This window comes from Vulpes vulpes, chromosome 8 (assembly GCF_048418805.1).
Source record: "Vulpes vulpes isolate BD-2025 chromosome 8, VulVul3, whole genome shotgun sequence".
NCBI classification, from domain to species: Eukaryota; Metazoa; Chordata; class Mammalia; order Carnivora; family Canidae; genus Vulpes; species Vulpes vulpes.
This window is the reverse complement of record NC_132787.1, coordinates 36359794-36386083: the sequence shown is the minus strand read 5'-3', so window position 1 is coordinate 36386083 and position 26290 is coordinate 36359794. Positions and strand designations below refer to the sequence as shown.

General features: G+C 42.0%; 1 protein-coding gene across 1 annotated transcript in view; it reads left to right on the top strand.

The window, feature by feature from the left end:
- Positions 1-26290, top strand: part of A2ML1 (alpha-2-macroglobulin like 1) — a 49133-nt gene that overhangs the window by 8984 nt on the left and 13859 nt on the right. Inside the window, exons 2-23 of the mRNA XM_072718802.1 lie at positions 1346-1529; positions 1868-2030; positions 2608-2660; positions 7171-7191; positions 8165-8324; positions 8593-8677; positions 9373-9499; positions 10625-10739; positions 11064-11173; positions 12751-12918; positions 14796-15023; positions 16965-17025; positions 17276-17421; positions 18380-18529; positions 19110-19268; positions 20533-20637; positions 21260-21348; positions 22384-22612; positions 22743-22869; positions 24466-24587; positions 25377-25428; positions 25789-25872. Of these exons, the coding sequence (XP_072574903.1) occupies positions 1346-1529; positions 1868-2030; positions 2608-2660; positions 7171-7191; positions 8165-8324; positions 8593-8677; positions 9373-9499; positions 10625-10739; positions 11064-11173; positions 12751-12918; positions 14796-15023; positions 16965-17025; positions 17276-17421; positions 18380-18529; positions 19110-19268; positions 20533-20637; positions 21260-21348; positions 22384-22612; positions 22743-22869; positions 24466-24587; positions 25377-25428; positions 25789-25872 (2738 nt within the window). The remainder of the gene's footprint in view (positions 1-1345; positions 1530-1867; positions 2031-2607; positions 2661-7170; positions 7192-8164; positions 8325-8592; positions 8678-9372; positions 9500-10624; positions 10740-11063; positions 11174-12750; positions 12919-14795; positions 15024-16964; positions 17026-17275; positions 17422-18379; positions 18530-19109; positions 19269-20532; positions 20638-21259; positions 21349-22383; positions 22613-22742; positions 22870-24465; positions 24588-25376; positions 25429-25788; positions 25873-26290) is intronic.

Here is a 26290-nt window from a genome sequence, read left to right as displayed (position 1 = left end):
AGACCCGGGATGGAATCCCACGTCGGGCTCCCGGTGCATGGAGCCTGCTTCTCCCTCTGCCTATGTCTCTGCCTCTCTCTCTCTCTCTCTGTGTGACTATCATAAATAAATAAAAATTTAAAAAATAAATAAATAAAATAAATTCCCAACTAGATATATACTGCTTTTCTATTGATACTATTCCCATATCTGTGTTCCCAAGTATGTCTTAATAGAATAATAAAAAGAGAACAAAGATCAAGTGTGGATGGAAATTTGGAATGAAACCAGAAAAAAAGGGAGGAGTCCAAAATTTGTTCTGAGAGATTTCCACTGTGAATACTCAGCCCTGAGTTTTCCTTAGAATAGGTATTAAGGACTGGCTGAGCCAGTATGAATGTATCAGGGAGAAATAAATTTGAGGAAGTGAACGGAAGTCCTACCTAGGGTTACCACCCTAGCCTGAGGCTCTAATAGGTGATTGGCTGTAGCTTTAATCAAAGCTCCTGTGGGGTTGTATATATGTTATAGCATGGATGCAGACTTCTGGTTCCTGCTCTTGAGGAAGTTCACCCACAAGGATGTGGGCTCAACTCCTTCTAGGAATATTGACCCTATCACCAGCCATTGCAGAAAAATATCTCCCGTAAGTGTTTGGTATCAGAGTTGACTGAAGGCAGAGGGCAGGTGGCTTCTTTATTTTATTTTATTTTTTCAGATTTTACTTATTTATTTATGAGAGAGAGAGAGAGAGAGAGAGAGGCAGAGACACAGGCAGAGGGGGAAGCAGGCTCCATGTAGGGAGCCCGACATGGGACTCGATCCCGGGTTTCCAGGATCACACCCTGGGCTGAAGGCGGCACCAAACCGCTGAGCCACCCAGGCTGCCCAGGGCAGGTGGTTTCTTTGTCTATTTTTCTCAAGTGTAAATATGGGAGAGAACTGATAACCTCTGATTTAATTTCCTCCTCACCTGTACCTTCTTTGGATCCATTTCTCCTTTATCCAGAGAGAAAAGCAGAGGTACCAAAAGGAAGCTTTAAGAAAGATAATGTTTAAAAAAAAAAAAAAGATAACGTTAAAATATAGTAGACTCCTCATACTCTGGTCTCTGTAACAAAATTAATTTCCTTTTTGGTCCCTAGGTGTAGGTTCTCAGTGATGGCCTCCTAAATATGGTTGGTTTAAGGCTGTATACTGAGTTATTTGTTATTTGTCTGTTTCTCCATTATAGAAAATAAGGTTCACAAAGGCAGAAGCAGTCTGTTTAATTCACTGCTATATGCTGAGGGCTTAGGAGAGGGCTTAACTTTTCATTGAATGAATGAATCATTATTGCCCTGAAATCCTTTTGCTTCCTTAATAGAAACTACCTGGTGACATTACCAGCCCGGCTTAACTTCCCCTCTACCCAGAAAGTTTGTTTGGATCTGAGCCCTGGGTCCCATGATTTAAAATTCACTATTACTCTGGAGACCAAGGACAAGACTCAGAAGTTGCTAGAAACCTCTGGATTGAAGAAGAGGCTCTTACGCTGCACTTCCTTTCCGGTAAGCACACATTCAACCCCAGCTCTGCTTCCTTCCTTCTTATCCTCCTTCCTAGGGACATAGGCAATCTAACTTTAAGTATGATTTCCATTATTTTACTTCTGCCACGGTTTTTAAACCTGTCTCCCCTAAACCTAAACTCAACTCCTGGCTATAATTTATTCACGATTTCCTTGACCTTGGATTTCTTTTTTTAGCTTTTGACTTTAACCTCTAAATACTCTTTCCCTTCTTCTTCCTGGCAATTTGTTTTATGGCCCTACCCTTGCGACTCCCATCTAACTCAGTTGATTCCATTCTCAATATCCTAATCTACAGAGCTCCTTTCTCTTGTCCAGGTACCACCTCCTGCTGGTGGCACAGAAGAAGTTGCTACAGTCTGGGTGTCCGGGACTGGAAATAATATCAGCTTTGAGGAGAAGAAAACAGTTCTAATTCAGAGAGAGGGGAATGGCATCTTTATACAAACGGACAAACCTATCTACAGCCCAGGGCAGGAAGGTAAGAGACACACATATGGGATTAGACAAGACAAGGCAAACGCTGCACATATTCAGAAAGAGGAGCTTTGTGGTTTGGTGGTAGGTCTACCGGACAGGCAGCAGGGACAAAGGTCTGCAAGGATGAAGGGTCACAGATGTTGTATACACGCTGTGCTACATAAGCAGGAGTTAGTGGGTAGAGTTGCTAGTGTGTGTGTATCCAAAACAAAAGTACACATTTTTCCTGGGCTGGAATTTGGCAAGTTTAACTGGGCTGCTGGTCTTAGAGCAAGCTGCTTGTGTATGAATATGAAAACATCAAGGGCATGTGGCTTGAACCCCTCTTATTTGTACTTTGTGCCTTCTTCCTTATTAGAAGGGCATTCCATTCTAACATTTCCAAGTCAGGAGCCTTGAAGAGAGACCCTTTGGGGGCTTGGCTTTGATCTCTCAGACTAAGTTTTTTTTTTTTTTTTTTAAGTTAAGCCTGATGGGGTTTTGCTGACTCAGAAGTGTGTGTGGGGAAGTAGAAAGGGTGGAAGAAAGATTCCAAGAGGGGGAAATCCCCTTTGTTAATGATGTCTGTTCTGTCCTAGTGCACTTCCACATTGTCACCCTGAACAGCAGCTTTGTTCCAGTGAATAACAAGGTAAGAATTAAGTTGGGAAGAGTGAAAGAGAGAGGACTAGGGCAGCCTGAGAGTACTAGAGTAGGCAAAAGAAGAGATTCTTGTAACAGTGTGATGAGGTGAAGTCCTCTGAGATGCAGAATGTTTGTGCTAACTTCAGGGTAAAGTCTAAACCCTCCTTGTCCTTGCTCCTAAAAACAGACAGAGATGTCCAGTTCTCAGGTTGATAGCTGAGAACATCAATTAGGTTAACATTCCTGAGAGATGCTCATATCCATTGTCATTTTATTTATTTTTAAAAATATTTTATTTATTTACTTGACAGAGAGAGAGAGAGAGAGCGTGCACACACAAGCAGGGGAAGAAGGAGAAGCAGAGTCCCTGCAGGGCAGGGAGTGCGATTAGGGACTCAATCCCAGGACCCTGGATCATGACCTGAGCCCAAGACAGATGCTTAACTGACAGAGCCGCCCAGGTGCCCCTCCACTATTGTTTTATTAAAAGGATTTTTACAAACTTGAAGGCTTTCTCTCCAGGAATGACACCACATGGCTTTGCAGTTCAGATACTAGAAATAATTCAGGAGTATGTTTAACAAAAAGAAGAAATAAGGGCAGCCCGGGTGGTTTAGCGGTTTAGCGCTGCCTTCAGCCCAGGGTGTGAACCTGGAGACCTGGGTTCGAGTTCCGGGTCGGGTTCCCTGCATGGAGCCTGCTTCTCCCTCTGCCTGTGTCTCTGCCCCCTCCCTCTGTGTCTCTCATGAATAAATAAATCTTAAAAAAAAAAGAAGAAGAAATAAGAATATCCATCCCTACCATCTTTTTTTCCTTCTTAAAATTTGTTTGACAGAGAGAGAGAGGGAGAGAACAAGCAGGGGGAATGGCAGCAGAGGAAGAGGGAGAAACAGGCTCGCCCAGAGCAGTAGAGCAGGGAGCAAGATGCAGAGCTTGATCCCAGGACCCTGGGATCATGACCTAAGCAGAAAGCAGATGCTTAACTGACCGAGCCACACAGGCACCTCTCCCTGACCCATCTTTTTTTACTACAAGGCAAGGTGTTTGATAAAGTAGGCAATTCTCTTAAGACTACATTATGTGCCAAAGGTAAAAGTGTGGTAACATTTGGCAATTACTTAAATGTTCCTTGAATAACTCAATCCCTAGGATCATAAACATTACAATACATTTAATCTCAGTTTAGGGTTTGTGTCATTTTTACTTTTATGAAATACCTCTTGGAGATCCCTGTTACCTTCTTTCTCTTTGGGTCACAGCCCGTGATACATGCTGTGTCATGAAGCTTTTAAAGATAATGATAGGGCAAGCATTATTTTTATTTCCATCTCCATGTTCTCAGAGCTCTTTCCTTTCCCTACAGACAGTGAAGCGATCAGCTTATTGATTAGTAGCTTCCTCCACCACTACCTTCTTCCCCAATTTAGAATTCTTTTTAGTTGCTCCTTCCTATCACCTGTGTGCTCTCTTTATCAATCTGGTTTACTATTGTCTACTTATTTCTCAACAGACTGTTAATCCCAGAGCTGAAAGGAGGAAGCACTAGGGCGGAGCATGACCACAATTTAGTGTTATTTTAGACTACTGCTCCCTGAACGTGGATCTCATTAGTTACCCTTGTTACACTATTTTTCCTCTGCTCAAATTAGACCCCATTACTGATGATTGTTCTGATTTCCATCATTATTCTCTATTTCTATTGTAAAATTACTCCTTTCTCCTCATGCCACTTCTTTAGCCAGCACCCACTCCAAGTTCCAATTTGAAACACTGAAAATTTGAAATTCCAATTTGAAACCCTGAAATAAACTAAAGGAATTTTACTAAGGAACCGAGGAGAAAAATTGTGAGGTTACAGAACACAATATTTTATCCTTAGGCAACTGAAATACATGTTAGATTAACTGAGCCAATCTAATTTGGTTGCTACAACCATTTACTCAGAAATCTCAGCCTGCTTACAGTTGAAAATGCTCTCTTCCTAGCATTGTTGAACTCTTGTTTTTTTCCAGAGCCTACTTCTGGGTAATTGGTGTCCTCCCTGCTTCTTGACTCTGTGAGAAGAGTACTTTGTCATCTGAGAAGTGTTCTTTTTCTGTAACTTTTAGCAATCCATAGTGGTCTTATGTCTGTCTCATTTATTGAATAAACTTCTCCATATCTGCAATGATAAGACAGCATTCCCCCATGATTTTCCTAAATTCATTGCCAATTATGATAGTAAAAAGCTGAATTACCATGGCCAGATTCCTTAATCTCTCTGTGGCTCAGCCTCTTTGCTTATTGTCAATATATCTCCAGTTTGTGAAAGTTTTGTCTCCCCCTTGATCCTAAAAGACAGCAGAATGTGCCAGTCCAAAATGCACAACTTTGCCATGTGGATTATTTTGAGCTGGAGGCAATCAAGAGCCAGAATACTCAAGAAATTTTTTTTTTTTTTACCTCTCCCTTAACTGAGGCACCCAGTGGGTTAAGTGTCTGACTCTTGATTTTGGCTCAGGTCAGGTCTCAGGGTTGTGATATCGAGCCCTGCTTTGGGCTCCATGTTTAGCATGGAGTCTACTTGAGATTCCCTCCCTCTTTTTCTGCCCCTTTCCCTGCTGTGCTCTCTCTCTCTCTCTCAAATAAATAAAACATATAAAAAAAATAAAACAAAAGTAAGTTGCAGACATCTTTACATGTTACTCCTGAACATTTTAGCATGAATCTTTTTAATTTTTTTTTTTTTAATTTATGATAGTCACACACAGAGAGAGAGAGAGAGGCAGAGACATAGGCAGAGGGAGAAGCAGACTCCATGCACCGGGAGCCCGACGTGGGATTCGATCCCAGGTCTCCAGGATTATACCCTGGGCCAAAGGCAGGCACTAAACTGCTGCACCACCCAGGGATCCCAGCCTGAATCTTTTTAAAAGTACATCTTAGGGGTGCCTGTGGCTCAGTGGGTGGAGGGTATGAGCTTGATCTCAGGAGTGTGAGTTTGAGCATTATGATGGGTGTAGAGATTACTTAAAATTAAAATCTTAAAAAAATACATCTTAAATAATCATGATATCATTTTCAAACCTAAGAAAATTAAAAATAATCATTTAACATCATTTAATACCTAGCCTTAAATCATTTTTTAAAATGACTTTACAGTTTTTTTTCTTTTTTTTTACAGGTTTTTTTTTTTTATTTTCAAACTAGGATCTGCCCAAATTCATGCATTACATTTGATTAGGTCTTTTAAATTTCTCTTAATTTAAAGTAATCTTATTTTCTCATTATTTACTTCTCTTTTTTTAGAGAGAGAGAGAGAGAGAGAGAGAAAGTGATCAAGCTAAATGACTTGTAGACTTTTGAGGAAGCCTAGTTGTCTTATAGAATATTCAACATTGTTGATTTGTCTGATTTATTACTTTCTTGTGTAGTTGAACTTGTTCTCCTATCTTCTGGAAGTAGTTCTGAGGTCTTAATTAGATTTAAGCTAAACATATTCAGCAAAAATATTTATTAGGTAATGCTGTGAACCTCCAATGTATTCTTCAAGAGACCCATAATGTCAGGTTGTCCCATTATTAGTGATGGTGAGTTTGATTATGTGCTCAAGGTGGTGACAGCCTAGTTTCTCCAGTGTAAAGGAATGTCTTCTTCTTCTTTTTTTTTTTTTTAAGATTTTATTTATTTATTCATGAGAGACACACAGGGAGAGAGACAGAGACACAGGCAGAGGGAGAAGCAGGCTCCTTGCAGGGAGCCTGACGTGGGACTCCATCCCGGGGCTCCAGGATCACGACCGCTGAGCCACCCAGTCTGCCCCGAATGTCTTCTTTTTAAACATTTTTTAGTTCTATGCCCAACATGGGGCTTGGACTCACAACCTCAAGATCAAGAGTCACATGCTCTACTGACTGAGCCAGCCGGCTACTCCTGTCTTCTTTTTTTCTAATTAGCGAGTAATTTTGGTGACACTTTGGCACCTAGCCCAATAACCTATTCACCACTAACTGCGTGGTTTTAGCATCCATTTTCTTGAAATCCTTTGATGGAACTCTTTTAAACAAATTTTTTTTTAGAAATTAAATTTATGATGCTACCAGTGGCATTCAGATAGCAGAGGAGGAGACAAGGAGATAGTTGGCTCCCAAGAAGAGGTTTATTTTTTTATTTTTTATTTTTTATTTTTTTTAAGAAGAGGTTTAAACGTCGGGGAGCCTCCAGATGTTAATACTTTCTTTTAAGGCATGTTGTGGTAGAGCTCGGTCCTAGAGCCCTAAAAGATGCTGAAGGGTCGGAAGCCTCATTTCTTCATATTTTCTGGAGACTGGCAATCCCTTTGAGGAAATCTCTTCCCCCTCCTCCCTTAGCTAATAAATGTTTGTTCCAATGTTACCTGTATGAGGGCACAAAAGAGTCATTTAGGAAGAAAGAAGTGAATAACAGAGAAAGAAAGAGTCCCTTGTGAACTTTTTGCTTTCAGCTTATTCTTAACACTGCCCCAGCTTTAACTCACGTTATCTGATTTTCCTTTTCAGTACTCCATGGTGGAACTGCAGGTAAGTAGAAGTTTCCTTTTTTTTTTTCCTGTCAGTTGTGGAAAAGGGGAAATGAATTTGGTGCTAAACCTTGAAGCCAGAAACAGCTCTGAGATCTTGGCCCAGAGCCCAAGACTCTGCCCCAGTACGAAGCACCCAGAGTTGTACCCAAAGCCATGCCTGTTTTCCTGCCTGTGTCCCCCCACCCTCTCAGTCCTGAACTGCTGAGATAAGAATACCAGGCTTGGTTCAGTACTCCTCTTATTCTAAGAGCTATTGTCATAGACACTCAACAGTTGAATAGGGCAGGAATACCTGTAGGAAGTGCTAAGAAGGAGAGGGACTAGAAGGGTGAATAGGCCACAGCAACCTCTCCCCTGTTCTATTAAACCATCTTTCAAGTATCTTAGATACAATAAACTCCCTCAGCATTGCCCCTAAATAGGTAGGAAGAACAAATACTCTTTGTAAAGGACATCCTAAAGCTCACTTTCTGAAATTGACAATAACACCTTTGAGGACTCCGTCTGATTATTTGAATCCACAAGGATGCTTTTTGTCCCAAATGGGATCGGAACTATAGGAAAATTTATTTCCTTTAGTAACAGATTTTTTTTTTAAGATTTTATTTATTTATTCATGAGAGGCACACACACACAGAGAGAGAGAGAGAGAGAGAGAGAGAGAGAGAGAGGCAGAGACACAGGCAGAGGGAGAAGCAGGCTCCCTGCAGGGAGCCTGACGTGGGACTTGATCCTGGATTTCCAGGATCATACCCTGGGCTGAAGGCGGCACTAAATGGCTGAGCCACCGGGGCTGCCCTCATTTAGTAATAAATTATAAATGCAACAGAGAGCCCTTCCTGGGCTCAAACCATGGGGGGCATGAACACGGAGTGGGATTCTTTACCTGTGCTTTGCATCTTTACCTGCTTTTTGCAGTGCAGAGTGAGAAACAGGCAGGTACATCATGAGTTTCTTTCTAATGACCACAGGATCCAAATAGCAACAGGATTGCACAGTGGCTGGAAGTGGTACCTCAGCAAGGCATTGCAGACCTATCCTTCCAACTGGCACCAGAGGCAATGCTGGGAACCTATATGGTAGCAGTGGCTGGGGACATGGCCTTTGGCACCTTCAGTGTGGAAGAATATGGTAGGTGGGAGAATTAGCAGGTCAAAAGGTGGGACATAATCTTGTCCCCAAATTAGCAGAGGTAAAATAAATCTACTATGGGAGGGATTTTTTAATTCATATTGAATCCATGCTAAACCAGCTAATAACTTTAGGAGCATTTTACCTTAATAATACCCCCTTAATTTAATTAATTTAATTTTGACTGTTTTTATATCCCTCTGCCCAGTCCCTATATGGTCAAATCCTCTTCCTATTTCTTTCCCATTTCGGTTTCCACCCTCTCTAGTGTTGCCTAAGTTTAAAGTGGATGTGGTGGAGCCCAAGCAGTTATCAACAGTGGAAGAATCCTTCTTAGTCAAGATTTGTTGTAGGTAAGAGTAAAGCTCTGGCTCTGAGGGAAATTAAAGCTCTATTGAGAAGAGTGACAAGGCAATGTTTTGAGGAAAGAGATTATGGGTGCAGTGGTTAAGACTTGAGATATTTTATGTGGTCCAGAATCATGACTTCTCCAAGAATACATTTTCTAATTGTGTTTCTGCCCTTACTTACTTATTTTTTTTTTTTTAAGATTTTATTTATTTGACAGAGAGCAAACACAAGCAGGGGGAGTGGCAGAGGGAGAGGGAGAAGCAGGCTCCCCATGGAGCAGGGAGCTGGACACAGGGCTCCATCCCAGGACCCTGGGATCTTGACTTGAGCCAAAGGCAGATGCCTAACTGACTGAGCCACCCAGGCACCCCCTGTCTGCTCTTACTTCCCCTGCTCGCTCAGTCAGCATTATTGACTTAGTGTCTACCTTATGCAGAACACAATATTGAATCCCATGGAGAAATAGGAGTAAGGAGAAAGAAAGACACTATCTCTGTCCTTCAGATGGTACTTATTGTGTAGTGGCAATATTGTAAGGCTTTGAGTGAGGCAGGGACGTGAGCAAGACTAGTGAAGGACTGTCATTTCTTTCAGAAGTTAGGGTATAGAAAAGAAGGGAAAGTGGTGTTTAGGAAAAGGAAGGTTGGATCTTAAGTGGAATCTCCCAACTCTGACTTCTCATGCTTTTCTGGGTTAGGTACACCTACGGAAAGCCCATGCTAGGGACAGCACAGGTATCAGTGTGTCAAAAGCCATATAGGTACCATTTTCCAGAGCCAGAACAGCAACAGCTACCTGACAGATGCACAAACCTTTCTGGACAGGTGAGTAAATGGGATGTGGAAAAGAACCTTATTCATATGTCCTAATGGGTAACTAAGCACCTGTATAAAAAAATCAAGAAAGGAATTTAAGAAATGAAACAGATGAACATGGGGGTAAAAAGAGAGGCTTTTAACTCTAGAGAACAAACTGAGGGTTGCTGGTAGAGGAGTGGGGGAATGGAGTAACTGGGTGGTGGGCATTAAGGAGGGCACTCGTGATAAGCACTGGATGTTATATATAAGTGATGAATCACAAAATTCTACTAGTGAACCTAATATGTTAACTAACTGGAATTTAAATAAAAATTTTAAAAAGAAAAAGGAATTAAAAAATGGTAAAAAAAAAAAAAAAAAGGTGGTAAAAAACCCAAAGTAGAAATCATTTCACGCAATTATTGCCCTAGTTCCTTTTTCTTTTTTTTTCTTTTTAAAGATTTTATTTATTCATTCATGAGAGACACAGAGAGGCAGAGACATAGGCAGAGGGAGAAGCAGGCTCCCTGCAGGGAGCCCGATGTGGAACTTAGTCCCAGGATCCTGAGGTCATGACCTGAGCCAAAAGCAGACGCTCAACCACTGAGTCAACCAGGTGCCCCTTATTGCCCTAGTTCCAAAGAACAGAGCAGTCTTCTTTATTCTAAACAGATGAATTTTTTTAGAATTCTATCACAGACTCAAGAAATTAACCTAAATCCTTGGAAGGTACGATTTTCCTTCCCTGCAGTTGGTTCTTTGCCCCCTTTCATATCTTGGACCTTCAAAGTTATTCATGATTGTATACATGCAGTTGTAGACTACGTTATAGTTGAGTTTTTCTGTTTTAAAGGTGGGGAGACTAGAGCATGGAGATAAGAATTTCTTTCTTAGGGATGCCTGGGTGGTCAGTGGTTGAGCGTCTGCCTTCAACCCAGGTCATGATCCCGGGGTCCTGGGATCGAATCCAACTTCGGGCTCCCTGCAGGGAGCTCACTTCTCTGTCTGCCCATGTCTTTGCCTCTCTCTCAATGTCTCTCATGAATAAATTAAAAAAATCTTTGGGGGGGGGGAGAATTTCTATGGTACATTATGAAATGGAGTAAAAGTAGGTTATTCATCCTCTTTCTCTCTCCCTGATTGCGTCTCTAGACTGACAAAGCAGGATGCTTCTCAGCTTCTGTGGACATGTCTACCTTCAACCTCACTGGGTATATGTACAGCCACAGCATCAATATTGTGGCTATTGTGGTGGAAGAAGGAACAGGTAAGTGGGATATTCCTTGGTTCATTAAGAAAAGAGAAAGGAGAAGGGCTATTCCAGACTTACTCAGAGGATTTAAGACTTACCCTCATTAGTGTTTGGAAATGACTGTTCCTAGTTCATAGTCAAAGGAAAATGCTAGATTCCAATCTGTCATCCATTACCTATTTCCCAAAAAGTTTGAGGAGGAGGAGTTTGGATCTTTGGCCAGACATATGTTCAGCTTTATATTTCCAGTAGCACCATCCTTTCAGGGATTTTTATGTTAAACATGAAGAATGAGGATATCAGGTATTTAGGTTGTCTATGTCTGGTTTCCCTCTGCAGGAGTAGAGGCCAATACTACTCAGGATATCTACATTTCTTCACAAATGGGATCAATAACCTTTGAAGACACCAAAAATTTTTATTACCCCAATTTTCCCTTCAGTGGGAAGGTATGTTAAAATTTGGTCTACACAAAAAAATGCTTTACCATCCACCGTTGTCTTCTTCCTGTAGACATATAATAATGTCTAATTTAGCATTGTTTTTAGTACTTTACACATTTACTTATCTAATCTTTATTAGAATCCAATGAGGTAGACACTACTATTAGCCTCATTTTACAGATGAAGAGACTGAGGCACAGAGAAGTTAAGTGATTTTCCAGAAGTTATACAGCTGGTAAGTGGCAACTAAGATCAAACCCAGGCAGCTTGCATATAGAGTATATACTCTAAATTCCTTAGGCTGTGCTGCCCTTAATCTCGCGAGATGTGTTTTGAATATTAATGTGACGTTATTGCCTTTCCCAATGCCAGGGGCTCATATTCTAATGTTTGAGTTTTTGAATTTGGGACTCCTGGGTGCCTCAGTGGTTGAGTGTCTGCCTTTGCATCAGGGTATGATTCCGGAGTCCCAGGTTTGAGTCTCACATCAGGCTCCTGCGAGGAGTCCACTTCTCCCTCTGCCTATGTCTCTGCCTCTCTCTGTGTGTCTCAGGAATAAATAAAATCTTAAAAATCAATCAACCAATCAATCTGAATTTTAGACCTGCAAGGAGGGTATCTAAAGAAATCATCTAGTGTGGCTCCTCATCTAAGCAAGATTAATGTTAAATTTTCCTCAACAGAGAGCCATTTATAGCTCCATTTAAAAAAAAATTATTTATTTATTTGAGACAGAGAGAGAGAGAGAGAGAAAGAAAGAAAATGAGTGGGGATGGAGGAAGGGTAGAGGGAGAGGGCAAAGCAGACTCCCTGCTTAACAGGAAACCCCACATGGGGCTTGATCCCAGGGCTCCAAGATCATGACCTGAGTCAAAAACAGACGCTTTATTGACTGAGCCACCTAGGCACCCACCATTTACAGCTCCTTAAACTGTTTTTTTCAGAGACTTAAAATTTTGTTAGTGTCTTCTTTCTTTCTTTTTAAAAAAACATTTATTTAAGTAATCTCTATGCCCAATGTAGGGCTTGAACTCATGACCCCCAGATAAAAAGGTGCATGCTCTACTGACTGAGCCAGCCAGGTGCCTCGCCTGTCTTCTTTCTGATACTTAAAAAATCTATCCCTCTCTTCAGCTTATATTTTTTAACTTCCAAATAACTGCTCCACAGAATAACCTTGTATATTTTTAGATACATTTAGATCCATCCTTAGTCATTTTTTCTCTAGACCAAGACTGATCCACATTTTCTTAGGGCCTACGGATTATACAATTTGGGAGTAAAAGGGGACTCTGTTTTAAAAAATTAAAGCAAAATAATGTACAGAGAGCCTTGGAAGGGCCCTGTGTAAATCAAGGGTCCTAGAGTTTCATTACCTACATGGCAAATATCCAGGCTGAGCTATTTCTATTTGTTCTCCCTTCTTCATAGATGTTAGTTTCCAATGCTTGAATCACATTTACCTGTTTCTGGGCTCTTTCCTGAAATGTATTTTTTGATTTTCTTTTATCACCTCACTTTACTTTATACTTGCACCTACTCGAAACCTAACTCTCTAATGCCCTGATAATCTTTATGCCCAGGTAAGAGTTAGGGGCCATGATGGCTCCCTTCTCAAGAATCATCCAGTATTTTTGGTGATTAATGGCATAAATGGAACCATCAACCAGACCCTAACAACTGACAATGATGGCCTTGCTCCCTTCAAGCTGGATACAGTAAATTGGAAAGGGGGAGATATTTCTCTGGAGGTAAGGCTTTCCTTAGGGAAAACTTCAGACGTTTCCTGTTTCTCTCCCCTCCCCCCTCTTTTGTAATTTCATCTCCATCACTTACCAGTCCTGCTTCCCAGTTGACAAAAGGATTTATTTATTTATGTGTTAATTTTATTTATTTATTTATTTATTTATTTATTTATTTATTTATGAGATGGGGAAGGGCAGAGGGAGAGGGAGAGTCTCAAGCAGATTACCCGCTGAGGATGGAGCACAGAGCCCAACACCAGGCACAATCCCAGTACCTCAAGATCCTAACCTGAGCCAAAACCAAGTCAGTGTACACAACGACTGAGCCACCGGGGTGCCCCAGGTTTTTTTTTTTTTTAATGTCAATCTAATAAATGACCCTTCAGATAAAAATTGTTATTTCTACTAACTCATCTTACAACATATCCCCATCTATTTGATCCTATATTTAAAATCAGAGTAAGGAGGGAAAAATAATTCAAAGTCATTTTCCTCCTTCTATCTTCCTCCTCCCACCTGCCCCAGTCTATTACTCATAACTATGGCAAAAAAGGTTTGCCTGGGTGGCTCAGCAGTTGAGCATCTGCCTTTGGCTGAGGGCATGATCCTGGGTCAAGTCCCACATCGGGCTCCCTGTGAGGAGCCTGCTTCTCCCACTGCCTATGCCTCTGACTCTCTTTCTGTGTGTCTCTCATCAATAAATAAATAAATCTTTAAAAAAATGACAAAGAAGAAAACTCTAGGTTTTGGACAACTTATAGGGAAGGCTACTAACATTGGTTATCGACTGTGACACAATGCTGCTCAACAAACAACTACAAAACTTTAGTATGATACAACAAGCATTTATTGCTCGTGCATCTGGGGTAGTCAGGCCACTCTGCTTATCTTGGTGGGCTTTCTTACATGTGTGCGGATCAACTGACTGAAGGCCAGTCTCCCATGCTCTGGCAAGCTGTCCTGGGTATATATATATATATATATATATATATATATATATATATATATGTATTTTAAAGATTTTATTTATATATTTATTCATGAGAACAGAGAGAGAGAGAGAGAGAGATGCAGACATTGGCAGAGGGAGAAGCAGGCTTTCTGCAGGGAACCTGATGTAGGACTCGATCCCAGGACCAGGGATCATGCCCTGAGCTGAAGGCAGATGCTCAACCACTGAGCTACCCAGGCATCCCTGTCCTGAGTATATTCTTATGGCAACAGTGAGATGCAAGAGTAAAAGTGTATACTCCCCAAGGGTTTTTCTAGGCCTCTACTTAGCTTGCTTATGCTCACATCCCATTCCCAGCAAGTCACGTGGTGGGCTTGCAGTTAGGCTAACAGGGCATTCATTGTAAGATTATATGATAAAGGACATTAATCCAAGGAGGGAGGAATTGTGCTGTTAGTGCCATCATTCAGCCATACTACTTAAGCAAACACAAACAATTTGTGTTGTGGCTAATTTAATTCTTTACACAAGGCTCTCACTCTACTTAGAAATAACTACCTCTAAGTTATAATAATCTTGTTGTCCTTTATGCCTAGTTTTATTATCCATAGGATGTATTCTTTAATTTCTATGTAATCTTAGTCATGCTTATCTATATCCTCTGCATCAGTCCATGAAGGTTTATCATCCATAATTGCCCCTTACTTCATAGCTATAATTCAGCCCTTATGTCACTCCACTATATACCAAAATTCTGCCATGAGGAGTTTCTCAACCATCCTTGGTTGGACCTGTTGTAAAATATCTACATGCCATTCTTAGGCAATGAAGATTTGATTGAGAGAGATCTGCTTAAAAACCATAACAAGTCCATGGGCTTAATATGGTTGGGGTATATGTTAAAAGCCTTTTTCTATCTCTCTTTTCTTAGGCCAGATTCCAAATGGAAGATTTGGTATATAATCCAGGAGAGAGGCCTCATTACTACCAAAATGATTATCTGCACCTGCAGGCCTTCTACAACACAACTCAGAGCTTCCTTGGCATCCACCCGCTAAGTGGACTCTTGGCATGTGGCCAGCCCCAGGAAGTGCTGGTGGACTATAACATTGATCCAGCTGATGCAAACCCTGACCAGGAAATCATCTTCTCCTACTATGTGAGACAGGGAAATGAGGGCTGGTGAAAGTGCACTGGGGAAGGAAAGGAAATGAGGAGAGTGAGCTGGAGAGGGTGAATAGACTGTCTAGAGATGTAATGCAAGTCACATAGGTAATTTCAAAATGCTTAGAAGCCATATTTAAAAAATTAAAAGAATAGGTAAAACTAATTTAATCTATTTATTTAAAAAGATTTATTGATTTATGAGAGAGAGTGAGAAGACATATGCACAAGTAGGGGGAGGGGCAGAGGAAGAGGGAGAGAGAGAATCCCAAGCAGATTCTCCACTGAGCATGGAGACTGACCTGGAGCTCCATCCCAGGACCCCAAGATCATGATCTGAGCCAAATCAAGAGTCTGCCACTTAAAAAAAAAAAAAAAAAAAAGAGTCTGCCACTTAATTGACTGAGCCAGCCAGGCACCCCTATGTAAAACTAATTTTAAAAATATATTTTAGGGGCACCTGGCTGGCTCAGTTGGGGGAATGTGTGGCTTTTGATCTTGGGGTCATGAGTTCAAGCCCTATATTGGGTATGGAGATTCCTTAAGTAAGTAAACTAAAAAAAAAGTTTAAGTATTTTATTTAACCAATGATCATATATACCTAACATATGATCATGAAATCCACATCAAAATTATTAATAGATATTTCACATTTTTTGTTTCAGCTGAGTTTCAAGTCTTTGAAACTCAAAGTATGTATTTTATAGTCTATAAAAGCCTATATCAAGCCTATATCAAAGGCTCCAGCAGTCACTTGTGGCTAGTGGCTAGCATATTGCACAGTGTAAGTGCAAAGGATGAGGGGAGATGAGAAAAAAGAAATTTTAAACAGGAAAATTGTGTGGGAAGATAAAATGAGGAATTAAGGACAAAACATTGCTGGCCAGGGTTGATTGGGAGCTGGGTAGGTGAGGGAGGGAGAGTGGGAGGAAGGTATGGGACTCAGAATAAATTTCATGGTGTTTCATTGGTCAATATTTTAAAATAGATGATAAAGGTTAAAATTAATATGAATAGCAGCTTTGTTGTGGAAAGCTATAACTTGTAGCTTGAAGGAAATGTGTAAAGATAAGCAGCTTTATTGGTCACCTTGGTGATAGTAAGGAATTAGATTTGTGTAAATACTGGGTTTGATGACACAGAATCTCTCTTCTCTTATCATCCTCTCAAAGTTTCTGAAGGATTTTTCTCCCCATTGACTCATTTCAGTGTCTTCATCAAGCTGAAACAATCAGCCTGACACAACAGAATGAGGAGTCAGGGTGATAGAACACGCACTACCTTCTAGGACAGGGATGTGGTGAGGCCCAGGAGAAGTAGCCAGGCTGATTAGTATAGAAGGGCTGAGTGTCAGCTGGGAGTCTGAGGAGCTGGCTATAAAGCTGTTGACAGCAGTCTGAGGTGACAGCCCTGCTTAGAAAGTTTCACTGAATTTGGTTTCAAGGGAGTGAGCAGGAAGGGAAAGGGAAGTCAGAGGATTTCTCTTCCAGAGAGCTCAAGGTAGTTTAAAGGATACTCATTTCCGTTGAATTTTTAATTAAGTGATCATAAGAAAAAAGGTAATGAAGATGGATTTTAGGTAACTTAATGTTATTAAAATTACAAAAGAATAAAACCTGAAGACCTTCAAGAATTGATGGATAGCTATCTGTTGTGAAGAGTGGTTTCTCTTCTATTTGGGCTCAAGGTACTAAGACCTTTGTCTCCTCCCATCTACCCCTGTGGTTCTCAGGCAGACCCCCAGGAGGAAGAGTCATCAGGACTGTTGGCACCATCTGACATTTGACAAACTGATGGACACTACCTGAAGTATTGGCCCAGGCACTGGAGCTATGAAAGGAACCTCTCCTTACAGGGCAGGGATACTCCAGAGTAGGGTCAAGTCTAAACTCCTATCGTTTCTGTACTGTTGATTTTTTCCCCCTTCTTTTTTTAGTTAATAGGGAAAGGGCACTTGGAGATGGAGGGGCAGAAACACCTGAACTCTGAGAAGGAAGGTGAGTGTTCATGTTTCTGTTGAAAGACCAAGGATATTTTGAACTTCCAGGAAATATTGTTATACTAGAAGCAAAAGAAGAAGCAACAAGAACAGGACACTAGTGATAACCACAGGAGGACAGGAAAATGGGAAGTAACTTGTACTACAAGGCCTATAGCTGGCCCAATGAGAAGAGCAGGCATGTGGTTGGAGATTATTGGTCGACAAGTGTGCATTCTCATCTCTGTGTATTCTCTTTTCTTTTTCAGGAATGAAAGGCTCCTTCTCCCTCTCACTGACCTTCAATTCCAGACTAGCCCCTGATCCTTCCCTAGTGGTCTATGCCATTTTTCCCAGTGGAGGCATTATAGCTGACAAAATTCAGTTCTCAGTAGAGATGTGTTTTGACAATCAGGTAAAATGGCAGTTGAGGAAGCTGAAGAAAAGGTCTGGGCATAGAGATCTCGTGTATGCTGGGGTTGGAAATCAGGCAGATGCAGGGAAATAAGATCATATTGAAGTTAATGTCATTATTTTTTTAAATGTCATTATTGTATTTATATTTTCAGTATGTTTTGCTGAAATCTATCTCCTGCTTCTTTTTAAGAAGTCCTGCGGCGGGCGGCGGGGGGGGGGGGGGGGGGGGGGGGGCGGGGGAGAACTCCTGCTGGGAGAGGCATCTGGGTGGCTTAGAGGTTGGGCATCTGCCTTTGGCTCAGGGCATGATCCCGGGGTCCCAGGATGGAGTCCTACCTACATCAGGCTCCCTGCATGGAGCCTGTTTCTCCCTCTGCCTGTGTCTCTGCCTCTCTCTCTGTGTCTCTTACGAATAAATAAAATATTTAAAAGAAAAAAAAAGAAGTCCCTGATGGGAAATTGTATATTCTATTTGGCTATTCTTTCTTTCTTTTTCTTTCTTTTTTTTTTTTTTTTTTAGTTATTTATGATAGTCACACACACACAGAGAGAGAGAGAGAGAGAGGCAGAGACACAGGCAGAGGGAGAAGGAGAAGCCGGCTCCATGCACCCGGAGCCCGACGTGGGATTCGATCCCGGGTCTCCAGGATCACGCCCTGGGCCAAAGGCAGGCGCCAAACCGCTGTGCCACCCAGGGATCCCTGGCTATTCTTTCTTTCTAGTTTTTGTCTCTTAAACTTTCTATATTATTCTGTGCTGTGCTTACTTTTTCCAATTATACCACAAGATGTGTGTTCTAAAAGGGCTAGACTTTACAAAAAAAAAAATCAGTATAAAAGTGAATGAATGGTCTTGAACACCGGAGTTGGGGCATATTGGCTGATGATCCAGATTACATTGTTTCTCTTCCTCTCCAGGCTAACCTCATCCACAAGTTATAATTTTCCTTTCTGCAGGTTTCCCTTGGCTTCTCACCTGCCCAGCAGCTTCCAGGAGCAGATGTGGAACTACAGCTACAGGCAGCTCCTGGATCGCTGTGTGCAGTCCGGGCTGTGGATGAGAGTGTCTCACTGCTTAGGCCGGAGAGAGAGCTAAGCAACAACTCTGTGAGCAGTCTGCTAATGGATGGGGAAGAGGGATTTGGCAGAGAAGACAGTTTGATTGAATTAGAATAGAAGATGGATTTCAGGGAGTGGGAAAGAAAATCTGAGGGAAATAGTGTACCACTATAAGGTGGTAGGAAAGCTGGTGTGGAAGTGAAGGTAAAACAATAGTGAGAAAGGCATGGTTCATGTGGACATAGAGGTAGAAAAGGTGTGTGATAGGGGATAAAGGTGAAATATTATTGAAAAAAGTAAGAGAGAGATGAAAATTTAAAAGATAGGGAAGGGGTAGGGTGCCTGGGAGGCTTAGTTGGTTAAGTGTTCAACTCTTGATGTCAGCTCAGGTCTTGGTCTTGGTCTTGGGTCTTGAGTTCAAGTTCCACCTTGGACTCCATGCTGGGTGTGGAGCCTACTTAAAAAAAAAAAGTAAGGAAAGGATTATGGTGGAACAAATACAGGAAGAATTCTGGAGTAATGAAGAGAAATAATACAAGAGCAGTGAACTATGGCACAAGACTCAGAGAAATTTTTCAACTGATTTCACTTTGTCAGTAGTTTATTTCCTTTTCCTCTCGTATTTCAGGTCTATAGGATGTTCTCATTCTGGTATGGCCACTACCCCTATCAGGTGGCTGAATATGATGAGTGTCCAGTGTCTGGCCCCTGGTATGCTCCTCAGCCCCTCTCAGCTATGTGGAGGCCTTGGTTCTCTGAAGGCATGGACCTTTTCCATCTTTTCCAGGTAGATGTTCTCACCCATTGTTCTTATAGAAACAATGGTGGTGGGGTGAGGTGAGGAAGGAAAATCCATATCTAAAAAAAATGAGGGACTCATGTGGGCACTGAAGGATAAAATCTTGGAAGAAACTCCTGATGTGTGAAGTAGCTTCCCTTGGTCCTTATGCTTGAACAAGGGTCCCATTTGTGCAATTGCATTGGAAGAGAGCCACTGTGAGAGGCTGTGTTCAGCCTCTCTCTGTCCCTAAGCAAACTGAGTTCCATGGGATCAATCAAGAAGGAAAAATGAGGAAAGGTAGACCAGGGGTCTCTTAACATTATTATAAAAAATACTACATGAGTAGAAATTGAGTCCTTTATGTGTGAGCAGAAGTTGGGGATCTATGGCCCAAAGCTGATCAGGAAGTCTCTGAAGGAACCATGTCTTGTTCAGCTTTGTAGTCTCTCTAATGACTGATCCTTCCTAACACTCAATGTATTTTTGTTGAATTGGCTGAGTTGATTTGACGCCTGCCCTCAGAAAGTTCAGTCTAAATTAAATAGTAAGGACACAGTGACTAATATTTGGAAGAAGCATTAAACATATTTGACAATAAAATAAGTGGAATACTATTCAGCCATAAAAAGGAATGAAATCTTGCCATTTGTGACAACATGGATAGATCCTGAGCGTATTCTGCTTAAGTGAAAAAAGTCAGAGAAAGACAAATACCATACAACCTCACTTATATGTGGAATATAAAAATCAATGACAACAACAGCAAAACCAAGCTCATGGATACACAGAATAATGTGGTGGTTGCCAGAGGCAGGGGGCCTGGAGTGGGCAAAATGAGTGAAGGTTGTCAAAAGGTTCAGACATCCAGTTATAAAAGAACTAAGTCCTGGGGATGTAATGTACAGCATGGTGACATCATGGTTGACATTGCACTGCATATTTGAAAGTTGCTAAAGAATAGATCTTCAAAGTGCTCATCACAAGAAAAAAATTTTTTGTAATGATGTATGGTGATGGATGTTAACTAGACTTTTTGTGGTGATCATTTTGCAAAGCATATATTTAAAAAATTGAAAGCCTTTCACATTAGCTGACAGAAGTGAACACACCTTGGTGGCTGAGTATTGGGTATTAACCACCAGTCTCACAATTAATAGGAAAAGAATATCTTGGCTCAGTCCTCGGGGAGTGGAATTCCTAGGCAGTTGCCCTGGTGGTAAGGGAAGGGACCACCTTAACACTTCACTCTGGTTTCTTTGGTGCCTATCAGGGCATGGGCCTGAAAATACTGTCCAATGCCAAAATTAAGAAGCCAGTAGATTGCATTCACCAGCCTCTGAGATACGGCTTTTCAATGGGTGAAGGTAAGCTACCAGTGTGACCTGTGGATCCTCTGAGATGTTTAAATCATGGCACTTGACAATCTGTCCCTGGGGATCCCTGGGTGGTGCAGCAGTTTGGCACCTGCCTTTGGCCCAGGGCGCAATCCTGGAGACCCGGGATCGAATCCCACACCGGGGGTGCATGGAACCTGCTTCTCTCTCTGCCTCTCTCTCTCTCTCTCTCTGTGACTATCATAAATAAATAAAAATTTTTAAAAAGAAAGTAAATCTGTATTTAAAAAAAGAAAAGAAAAGAAAAGAAACTCTGTCCCTGCACTGAGCCTCTAGCTTCAGGACAGCAATGGGCTGTGGGTCATAGAAGCAGGTAGGGAGATCTCTCTCCCAGGGGAGAGCTTTTGAAGACTGAATCCCTTACTTCTTCATCCCCTGGCCAAATCTCCTCATCGGTCACTTCCCCCTGATGGCCTTATGACTAGTCAGTTCTTCAGAGGTCCTTCCCTCTTGTCTCTGACTGGATGTTCTCTGTTTCCCTCTAAATTTCTTCCTAGTAGTTTGGACTCAAGTTATCTTACAACAGAAGTCTTCTGTTTCCCCCCAATTCCCTTATTTTTGTTTTCCTTAGCAAATTATAATATTGGTACAGTGAATTCTGAGTCATCATCTTCTTCATCACTTCGGTCAGAGGACTCTCAGGTCCGCCAGTACTTCCCGGAGACCTGGCTCTGGGATCTGTTTCCTATTGGGTAAGTGATGCATCAAAGGTACCGCAGAGAACTCACACTCAGATCATTTCTAATGAATCTAAGTCTCAAGCAAAGAAAGTTTAATGGTGATATGGGAAATTGCTTCTTTCCCTGAATTCTTAGGGAATTATAGACAATCCTTCAAAACAAACTCACATGTCTCCACATTTACACAGTGTAGACAGCACATTCTGAGTCCAGGTCCAACAAATATAAAGGCACATGCTGACATCAATTCCTGCTCACTGCTTACCTGATTTTTTTTCTCTACAATTTTATTTATTTGACAGAGAGAGAAAGAGCACAAATAGGCAGAGCAGCAGGCAGAGGGAGAGGGAGAAGCAGGCTCCCCACTGAGCAGAGAGCCTGATGTGGAGCTCTATCCCAGGACCCTGGGATCATGACTGAAGCTGAAGGCAGACTCTTTTTTTTTTTGAAGATTTTATTTACTTATTCATGGAAGACACAGAGAGAGGCAGAGACATAGTCAGAAGGAGAAGCAGACTCCCTGCAGGGGACCCGATGCAGGCCTTGATCCCAGTACTCAAGGATCACACTTTGAGCAGAAGGCAGTCACCCAACCACTGAGCCACCCAGGCACCCCTTACCTGCTCTTATCCATGAACGAATGACATAATGACAAGCCCCATTTCATCCCAAGGCACATGTGTCCAGCAGCCCCATGAAAAGATGCTCAATATCACTAATCATCAGAGATATGCAACTCAAAACCCCAATGAGATATCACCTCACAGATTCAGAGGGCACTGGCCTCTTTCAGATATGTTTGCACACATGTGCCCACCTTTACTCACTCACCCCCTCACATACTCAAGTACCCCCTTTCTCCATATTCCTAGCCACCTACTTGAAGGTTCACACTCTGAGATTTGCATGTTCCTCAGTTCAGTTGGCTTTTTATATCCCTCCACCATCAGCAACAACAAAAATGACTTTGGCAGTGAATATCTATAGCTTCATTCACAGTGTTCTCCTCCTGCTATGTACCTCACTCGGGTTCTTGTGTCCTCACAGTGACTCAGGGAAGGAGGCTGTCCATCTTACAGTTCCTGATACCATCACTGAGTGGAAGGCCATGACTTTTTGTACCTCCCAGTCCAGCGGCTTTGGTCTTTCACCTACTGTTGGACTGACTGCTTTCAAGCCATTCTTTGTTGACCTGACTCTCCCTTACTCAGTAGTTCGTGGGGAATCCTTTCGCCTTACTGCCACCATCTTCAATTATCTAAAGGACTGCATCAGGGTAAGACCTGGGGATACAGGAAGCAGATGTCCCTGGAAAAGAGATGAGATGTGTCTCCACCCCCACATTTTCCTAAGCCTCTGTGGGTTGTTTTCTGTACTCAGACCCTTTATTTCTTAAACATCTGTAGGTTCAGACTAATCTGGCTACATCAGATAAATACCAGGTGGAATCGTGGACAGATTCTCAGGGATCCAGCTGTCTCTGTGCTGATGAAGCAAAAACGTATCACTGGAATATCACAGCTATCAAATTGGGTAAGAGAAGGAAGTGGTAGAGGAATAAAGGAAAGCATACAGCAAAAGCTCAGTGATTGAGAACTTTACCTTTTCCTGTCCTGCATTTGCTTTGTTCTTTCTTCCTCATTTGGTTTACCTCTATTTTTTTCCCTCCTAAGTCTATGCTATAAATAAATAAGCAGATGTTTTTTGATAGATCATGAAAAAATTATCCAAACAAGATTATTATGAGTGTGAAAGGGGAGCTTTTAGGGTGTCTGAATGGCTCTGTCCATTAAGCATCTGCCTTCTGCTCAGGTAATAATCCCAGGATCCTGGAATTGAGTCCCACATCGGGCTCCCGGTTCAGCAGGGAGTCTTCTTCTCCCTCAACTTCTCCCTCTTGCTCGTGCTCTCTCTCACTCTTGCTCTCAAATAAATAAATAAAATCTTAAAAAAAGAAAGGAAAGGGGGAGCTTTTGATATTTATGCCAGGACAAGGGATATATAGTCATGTTACTAATTAAATAGTTACTACGAGCCCACCACTATTCTAACTGCTTGGCATGTAGTAACTCATTTAAAACCCTGGTTTTCAGAAGTATTATTTATACTTCTAAAACTATCTATAACATAAATATTCTATCTACTATGGCTTGACAAATCACCCTAAAACTTAGTGGCTTGGGGCGCCTGAGTGGCTCAGTCTGTTAAGCATCTGCCTTTGGCTCAGGTTATGATCTCAGGGTCCAGAGTCATGCTCAGTGGGGAGTCCGCTTCTCCCTCTCCCTCTGCTCCCGCCACCCCCTGCTCATGCTGTCATTGTCTCTCAAAGAAATAAAATCCTTTAAAAAACCCAATAATTTAAAGGCTTAAAAGAGCAAACATTTATGATCACCCAGTTTCCGTGGGCCAGTAATCTAGGTGCAGAATGTAGCAGGGTGCTTCTAGCTCAAGGTCTGTCATGAAATACCAGTCAAGCTGTCAGCAGGGCTGTGTTCTTATCTGGAGACTTGACTAGGAGATGATCCATTTCCACACACCTTCCAAAGTCTCTGTCCCTCACAGGCCACAATTTTTGGCCTCAGCTGTGGGCCAGTAGCCTCATCAGTATCTCATCGCATGAATCTTTCCACTGGACTGCCTCAGGACAGGACAGCTGGCTTCCTGCAGAGCAAGTGGCCCAAGAGAAAGAGTGCACCTGAGACAAAAGCTATATTCTTTTTTATAACCTAATCTCAGAAATGGCATCTCATTGCTCCTGCCCCCTATCCGCCTCATTAAAAGTGAGTCATGTAGTCCAGCCCATGCTCTGAGAGGAATTTACACAAAGTGTAAATATCGGGATGCAGGGATCACTGGGGGCCCTCAGAGGCTGCCTGCCTCACTGGACCACCATTTGGACTTCACCTGGAAGCTTGTTAGAAATGAAAAAAAAAAAAAAAAAGAAAAGAAAAAGAAAATAAATATCAGTATAGGTCTTGCCCCAGATGTATTGAGTCAGTTTGTATTCTAAAAGATCCACAGGTCTTTGCATGCCATTAAGTTTAAGAAGCATTGGTCTAAAGGGGAAGAGACCTCTTTGGTACCTCTCGTAATAGGGCTAATGCCTTCCTTTCTCCTTCTTTCTTCCAGGTCATGTGAACTTTACTATCACTACTAAGATTCTGGACAGCAGTGAACTCTGTGGGGGGGGAAAGGGGTTCATTCCAGCAAAGGGCCAGAGTGACACACTTATCAAACCAGTTCTGGTCAAGGTGAGTTTTCTGCAGACCCAGCTTCGGAGGTGGAGATAGCAGTCACCCCAGGGATGTTGTGTGTGTGTCTAGCTATACTGTGAGTCCCTCACAGGTGTCTCATTCCCACTTCAATCAGGTAGCTCACCTTCCTTCTTCTGTGGTGCCTTTCTGCCCTTAATTATTTGCTTAACCCATTCCAATGCTCTATGAAAGTGCCTAATAGGGGGGATCCCTGGGTGGCGCAGCGGTTTAGCACCTGCCTTTGGCCCAGGGTGCAATCCTGGAGACCCAGGATCGAATCCCACGTCAGGCTCCCTGCATGGAGCCTACTTCTCCCTCTGCCTGTGTCTCTGCCTCTCTCTCTCTCTCTCTCTCTCTCTCTCTCTCTGTGACTATCATGAATAAATAAAATCTTTTTTTTAAAAAGTGCCTAATACAGTACCTGGTACTTTATTATAGAGATGCACTAAATGTCAGTTTCTCTTATTAAAATCTCTAATATCATCATTAATTGCTTTTTTTATCCCATTATGAACACCATTGTCAGTCCTCCCTCTTAGAAGTTTTCTAAACTTGTCCTTAGCTCTATCCCATTCTCAGAAAGAATTTTATTGATAGGCCCATCCCGGCACTGAAATAGAGTTTCTCCTGAGTTTCAAAGAGAAACTCTGTTCTCTCCAATTCTAAGAAGCCCTGGAGGCACAGGGAGGGCTTCTCCCCATTTCCCTTCCGCTTCCTGTTCCTTCATTGCCACCTGCCCAGACATTCATCTTCATTGTTTTCACCCTATGTCTCTCTTCATGTCAGCCTGAGGGAGTCCTTGTGGAGAAGACACACAGCTCATTGCTATGCCCAAAAGGTGGGTGAATACAGAGAGGGGTTGGTGCTGAGAATTTCCCTAGGCAACAAGAGATTTTTGTAGGCTAAGGAAGGAATATACAGACTAGAAGAGATAGGAGAATCTAGAGTGCTATCCCTAGTAGGGCAGATTAGCTGAGAGACACGATGAAGAAGAAAAAATGTACAACACAATTATGTGTTTTGGGGGGATTCATTTTCAGCAGAGAGCACTATGGGTAGGTTAAAAAAATTGCCTCCATCCCATGGAAAGCACTGGGTACAGAAAAACATTAGATTATAGGCAGTTTTCCTATGGTTTGGGCTTGAACTCCCAGTACTCCTACCTACTATAGTTTCTCCTTTTCTCTGCTTCTCGCAGGACAAGTGGCTTCAGAATCTATCTCCCTGGAGCTCCCTGTGGATGTTGTTCCTGATTCAACCAAGGCTTATGTTACAGTTCTGGGTAAATAGCCAGAGATCCTTGTTCAAAAGAAAAAAAATGAGACTGAAATCTGCCAAAGCATGAAGTGGTGTGGTCTATGTAGACTTATCTGAAGGAAGGCATGTTAGATTGGAAGTGACAGAGAGCTTATTTTATAGTTGGTAAATACACTCTATAAGTAACAGTACACGTGGGATTAGATAGATGTATGTGATAGTTAAAAACAGAAAGGAGCTGGACAGAGGAAGTTAAAGGTCAAGGAAGCTTCATATGTATTTAGGTTCACCAACATGGTCTATAAATTGAGTAGAGGAGAGACATAGTGTTTGTAGCAGCCATTTAAAAAATGAAGACTTGGGGATCCCTGGGTGGCGCAGTGGTTTGGCGCCTGCCTTTGGCCCAGGGTGCGATCCTGGAGACCCGGGATTGAATCCCACAT